General features: G+C 36.1%; 1 protein-coding gene across 1 annotated transcript; it reads right to left on the bottom strand.

The window, feature by feature from the left end:
* Positions 1–5,403: 5,403 nt before the first annotated feature.
* LOC136167564 (olfactory receptor 2T29-like) lies at positions 5,404–6,366 on the bottom strand. Its single transcript, XM_065935086.1, has one exon. It carries the CDS (start codon positions 6,364–6,366, stop codon positions 5,404–5,406), a length of 963 nt encoding a protein of 320 aa, XP_065791158.1.
* Between the last annotated feature and the right edge of the window lie 358 nt (positions 6,367–6,724).

Below are 6,724 nucleotides of genomic sequence, written 5' to 3'. Positions count from 1 at the left end.
CCTCATTCTTCAACTGCTGAGAACCACTTTTTTACTCTCAGTTTTCACAAACTTCTTTTTTAGATTGCACATTCAAGTGTTACCACACAGCCTTTGCTTTTCCCTGGTTTATTTCACTTAATATAATGTTCTCGAAGCCCATACATGTTGTTAAAAATGGAAGAATATCCTTCTCTTTCATGGTTAGTTAGTACTTTATTGAAGTATTTCACAAATAGTCCATGAACCCCATATTTTTAATCTATCCTTCCACTGAAAATTGATTATTCCCATTATCAGTATATTGTGAATAATGTTATAATACATTTGGGAGTGCAGACATCCTTTTGATATTCTGTTGTCAATTCTTTTGTTTATGTCTCTAGAACAGGAACTGGGTCATATGGTAATTCAGTTTTTAATTGTTTTAGGGAAACTTCATACTTTTTTACATAGTAGCTTCAGCAATTAATTACTATCAAAATGCACAATACTTCCTTTTTTTTCATATCCTTGTTAGTACTTGTTATTTCTTGACTTCTGGATAATAGCCATTCTAACAGGTGTGATATGATATCTAATTGTTGTTTTGATATGCATTTTCTGTTGATTAGTGATGTTAAGCATCTTTATATGAGCTTGTTGGATTTTTGTACATCTTCTTTGGAAAAATGTGAATTTAGCTCCTCTGTCCATCATCTAAGCAAAATTGTTTGTATATTACTATTGATTTATATGTATTTATATATATTTTGCATATTTACTCTTTATTCATTGTATGGTTTGCAAAATTTTTGTTCCATTGTCTTGCCTTTTCATTTTGTTGATTATTTGTTTGGTTGTGTAGAAGGTATTTTTAGCTTATTTGACTTATATGCATAGTATATAATGAGAAATGCTGGGCTGGATAAAGCACAAGCTGGAGTCAAGATCACCAGGAGAAATATCAATAACCTCAGATATGCAGATGACACCACCCTTATGGCAGAAAGCAAAGAAGAACTAAAGAGTCTCTTGATGAAAGTGAAAGAGGGGAGTGAAAAAGTTGGCTTAAAACTCAACATTCAGAAAACTAAGATCATGGCATCTGGTCCCATCCCTTCATGGCAAATAGATGGGAAAACAGTGAGAGACTTCGTTTTTTTGGACTCCAAAATCATTGCAGATGGTGACTGCAGCCATGAAATTAGAAAACGCTTGTTCCTTGGAAGAAAAGTTATGATCAACCTAGACAAAGTATTAAAAAGCAGAGACATTACTTGCCAAAAAAGGTCGGTTTAGTCAAAGCTATTACAGTTTTTTCGGTAGTCACGTATGGATGTGAGAGTTGGACTATAAAGAAAGGTGAGTGCCAAAGAATTGATACTTTTGAACTGTGGTGTTGGTGAAAACTCTTGAGAGTCCCTTGGACTGCAAGGAGATCCAACCAGTCTATCCTACAGGAAGTCAGTCCTGAATATTCATTGGAAGGGCTGATGCTGAAGCTGAAACTTCAATACTTTGGCCACCTGATGCAAAGAACTAACTCATTTGAAAAGACCCTGATGCTGGGGAAGACTGAAGGTGGGAGAAGAAGGGAACGACAGAGGATGAGATGGTTGGATGGCATCAGTGACTCAGTGGACATGAGTTTGGGTAAACTCCAGGGGTTGGTGTTGGACAGGGAGGCCTGGCGTGCTGCAGTACATGTAGTCACAAAGAGTCAAGACACGACTGAGTGACTAAATTGAACTGAACCAAGAAGTTTTTAAGTTTGATATAGTCTCAGTTTTTGATTTTTACTTTTGTTCATCTGCTCTGTTGTCATAATAAGAAAATCATTGATAAGACCAATGCTGAGGAATTTTCACCTATGTTTTCTTCCTAGAATGTTACAATATCAGTTCTTAATGTTTTAGTCTTTGATCCATTTTGACAAAATTTTGTGTGTTGTGGAAGGTAAGTTGCCCATTTCATATTTCTGCATGAGTTCATTCATTTTTTCCAGCACCATTTCTCAAAGAGATTATCGTTTTCCTAGTGGGTGTTTTTGGCTCCTTTGCAGAACAATAGCTGAACATATATGCAGGGATTTAATTCTGGGCTATCCATTCTGTTTCAATGGGTGAATATTTATTTTAAGAATGTATCATTCAGTTTTAATTATTTTACTTTGTATTAATAGTTTATTTTGAAATCAGAAAGTGTGATGGATCCAGGTTTGTGTGGTTTTCTTGGGATTGCTTGGTCTTTTTGGGCTCTTTTGTGGTTCTGTGAAAATGTTAAGATGATTTTTCATATTTAATATCATTGAAGTTTTCATAGTAATTTATGTTGAGTCTATAGATGGCTTGAATATAATGGACATTTTAACATGTTCACTCTTCTGATTCATGAAATAGGATGTCTTTCCATTTGTTTTATATCTTTTTTAATATCTTTCAGCAAACTCTTGAAGTTTTGTTATTTAGATCATTATTTCCCTTACATATATTATTATTTTTGATGTTATTTTGATTGGAATACTATTCCATAGAAATTCAAATGCCTTCTGTGTGTTGATTTTATATCCTGCAACTTTATTGAGTTCATTCCTAGCTACAAAGGTTCTAGTTTTCTAATTGTATATTCTTGCCTCCTTTGTCATAGATTAATTGATCATATAAATGTGTATCCACTTCTTGGCTTTCTATTCTGTTCCATTGATCTATGTGTCTGTTTTTGTTCCAGCACCATACTATTTTGAATATTATAGGTTTATAGTACAGTCTGAAGTCATGGGTTATGATATCTCAAGCTCTGTTCCTCTTTCTCAAGATTGTTTTGGCTGTTTGGGGTCTTTTTTCTATACATTCAAAAATTTCAAAATTGTTTCTTCTAGTTCTGTGAAATTTTTCATTGTTATATTTATAGGGATTGCATTGAAAATGTAGAGCACCTTGGTCAGGATAATCAATTTAAAAATATTAAATCTTCCAATTCAAAAGAAGGCTATATCTTTCCATCTGTTTTCTTTGTCTTCTACTTCTTTCATCAGTGTCTTATAGTTTTCCAAATACAGTTTTTTTTTTTTTTTTTAACCTCCTGGGTTAATGGATTCCTAAGTATTTACTTTATTTTTTTACTTTTGATGTGACTCTACATGGGACTGTTTCCTTAAGTTCTATTTCTTATAGTTCATTATTAGCATATAGAAAAGAAACAGATTTCTGTATATTCATTTCCTGCAAATTTACTGAATTCATGGAGCATCTTTAATAGTTTTTCACTGGTGTGTTTAGGATTTTCTATGTCTAATATTCTGTCACTTGTCAACAGTGACAGTTTTGCCTTAGATTCGAGTTCATGTGAGATTTTGTGTGTTTCTTTTAATAATGAAGTCTCTATTGTGCCTGGGCTTCCCCAGTGGCTCAGAGAGTAAAGAAGCTGCCTGCAGTGCAGGAGACCTGGGTTCGTTTCCTTGGTTGGGAAGATCCCCTGGAGAAGGAAATGGCAACCCAGTTCAGTATTCTTGCCTGGAAAATCCCATGGATAGATGAGGCTGGCGGGCTATAGTCCATAAGGTCACAAAGAGTCAGACACGACTGGGCGACTAACACACACACACTATTTTGCCCAGTCCTTCGAGTCTCTAGAAATCAAGTCCCACTGGGCTTTACACCAAATGCTCTGGGAACTTACCTTCCCAGTGAAGGACTCCCAAGCTTTGAAGTCTACCATGGGTTCATAAGTCTCCTATGGGACAATGTTTGCAGTATAATTATTGTCTAGTTTAGGTATCACCTTCCTAGGGTTATGAGACTTGACTGTATTGTAAGCCCTCATCTTCTATCCAATTCATTGCTATACTTTTTAAAGTTTTTTGTTCCAGAAGATCTTTTTTGATAGGTTCTGGTCTTTTTAACTACTTGTGTTCTGTTCTGTTTTCACTGAACAGATTTGTGGTGTTAGGGTACAGATTCAGCAAGGCCCTGTTTATGTATTTTTCCCAATCCCTCCTAGCTGTAGAGTATGGTCCATTCCACTTAGATCGACAACAGTAGGCTCACCATCCTCTCTCACCCAGACTCCCTATTTCTAGTCTTGCACTTCTTCAAATGATTACCAACAATTTAGCATTTCTAAAATGCAAGTCAGATCACTTTTAATGTTTTTGAAGACCTAGATACAAAAGGGCAAGAAAATAGAAGATAAAGTGAATAAGGAATAGAGAAATACTGGAATAATTACTTCACTTGATTTGCCAACGACATTACCTTTAGTCACAATGTTCTTTTCCCATAACATCAGGTCCCTGAGCAAGCCCCCCTGCCCCAGAATCCTTTACTAAACTGAGAGTAGCATCTAGAGCTCCCAGGTTTTCTCTCAGCACCACTTTGTTTGGCTGAAGTTGCTTGTCGGATGTGGAACATCAAAAGCATCAAAATAATATATATATTTTTATTATAAGTGCTTGTACAAGCTGCACTTACAGTTCAAATTTGTAGGGATAGTAGGCATGTACAATTAAGATTCTAAACTCACTTAGGTCTTACTTTTAATTATAAGGTAAGAAATATTGTTTGAGTCAATGAAGGATTAAATATTTCTTCTCCTTGCTTATATAATGCTACATACTTCAAATCTTTGCTCTGATACCACCTCATATGAAAAAATGTTCCCTGCTTGAGAGAACATTGGGGTTAATATAATTCTGTTTATTTAGACTTAATATTTTCTCGACAGTACCTTGTGGGGTATTGAATTTTCAATATACCACAAGCTGATAAGGTTTTTAGACAGGAAACACTCACTAGATACCTTCAGAATTGGATCATGAGGAACAAACTAGTCCAAAATAAAGGCAGGCAGAAGATATGCAGCAGTCATGATTAGCTATGATAGAATAAGTGTGATTTCTAAGATTGTCACACAGTCACCAAAAGCAGAAACTATGGACTAAAAAAGGAAGAAATGTCTAACTTAGTCTTTATTTTGAAGTAATTTCAAATATATTCTGGTACCAAGGATAATAATAGTACAATGAACACATATAAAGCTCAGCTACATTTGCCTGTTAACATTCTTTTGCCTCATCACCTTTTTCTGTCCATCTCTTTCCCATTAGTTGCACAAATTATGATATTTTACTCTAAATAATTTAGTTATGTATTTCCTAAGTATATGAATACTATCCCACAACATCACTGTACACTTATCAACTTCATATAAGTGAAATATGGATTCAGTATAATTGTAAAGATAATTTTTACAAGAAGTGTAAAATTAAAGATAAATTTTACAAGAAGTATAAAAATGAGCCTTCCAGTACAGGGAAACAGTTCCTTCAAAGGGATGAATATAGGATGACACATCATGGTAGGACAATCCAAAGAATGACTTAGGCAAAAGACTATATATTTCTGATAAGTAAACTGAAGAATAAACCATTATCATAAAAAAGTCTTATTTCATAGTTCTCTGAAAGGCAGATTCCACATTCAACAAGTTCTTTAGAGCCCCTGTGACATCCTTATTCCTAAGACTATAGATTAAAGGGTTTAGAACAGGAGGGAGTATGGTGTAAAAGATAGATACAGCCATGTCCCTCTCAGAGGTGTGGTAGGAGCTGGGGAACATATAGCTATAGGTTGAAGTTCCATAGAAGAGGATGACCACAGTCATGTGGGAAGAACAAGTCATAAAAGCCTTTTTCCTGCCCTCTGCTGAATTCATCCTGTGGATGGTGAGGAGGATGAATGAATAAGAGCTTGAAATGACTGTCACAGGGATGAGGAGCATGAGGACACAGCACAGGTACATGAGTGTCTCATAGAGGGAAGTGTCTGAGCAGGAGAGCTTCATTACAGCAGGGACCTCACAGAAGAAATGATGGATCTCCCGGGATTTGCAGAAGGGAAAGGTCATAGTGATGGGTGTGAGCATAAAGCCATCCACTGATCCCAGGAACCAGCAGCCAGACACCAGGAGGAGCCACACCTTATGACTCATGAGGGTAGAATAGTGGAGTGGATGACAGATGGCCACATAGCGGTCATAGGCCATGGCAGCCAGAAGGAAATATTCTGAACCTCCTACTGTTAGATAGAGGAACATCTGCGTCCCACATTCAGGGGCTGAGATCTTATTCATACCCATGACCTGGTCCATGAGCATCTTGGGAACAATGACAGAAATGTATATCATGTCCATGAGAGACAATTGACTGATGAAAAAGTACATGGGAGTGTGGAGGTGGGCATCAGAATATATCAGAAGGATCAGCATGATATTCCCTGACAGGGCCATCAGGAAAATTACAAAAATGACTACACAAAGAAGAATTGGATACTTGGATTGACTGAAGAGTCCCATGAGGATGAGATCCAACTGTCCAGTATAGTTGACCACCCAGGTGGAGTTGTCCATGAAATTTCACCTAGACCACCAAGGAGAGCTTTGTGATTAATAGATTGTTCATGGGATATGACCACCTGAAATGAATATTTAGTGAGCTTGTGGAGTATGCATTTGTTCATGTGTGTGCATTCTCAGAAACTCAGTTGTTCTAAATATGAAAAAATGTCACAGGGCTGTAGATTTTGGGATTAATAATTACTTGCAATTTAGTTGATATCTGAGATTCCACAACTTTTGCTTAAGGAGTTGGTTACTCATAGTAAACCTATGTTGTTTTGCTACAGAAGTCAGAATTGAATCAGTCTATTTTAAGGAACCAACAAATCTTATGAAGTCTTTGAATGTATTCCACATGAGAAAGAATTAG

The sequence above is a fragment of the Muntiacus reevesi genome, chromosome 1 (genome assembly GCF_963930625.1).
Source record: "Muntiacus reevesi chromosome 1, mMunRee1.1, whole genome shotgun sequence".
In the NCBI taxonomy this organism is placed as follows: Eukaryota; Metazoa; Chordata; class Mammalia; order Artiodactyla; family Cervidae; genus Muntiacus; species Muntiacus reevesi.
Note: the sequence above shows the minus strand (reverse complement) of the source record. Positions and strands in the feature narration are given on the sequence as shown.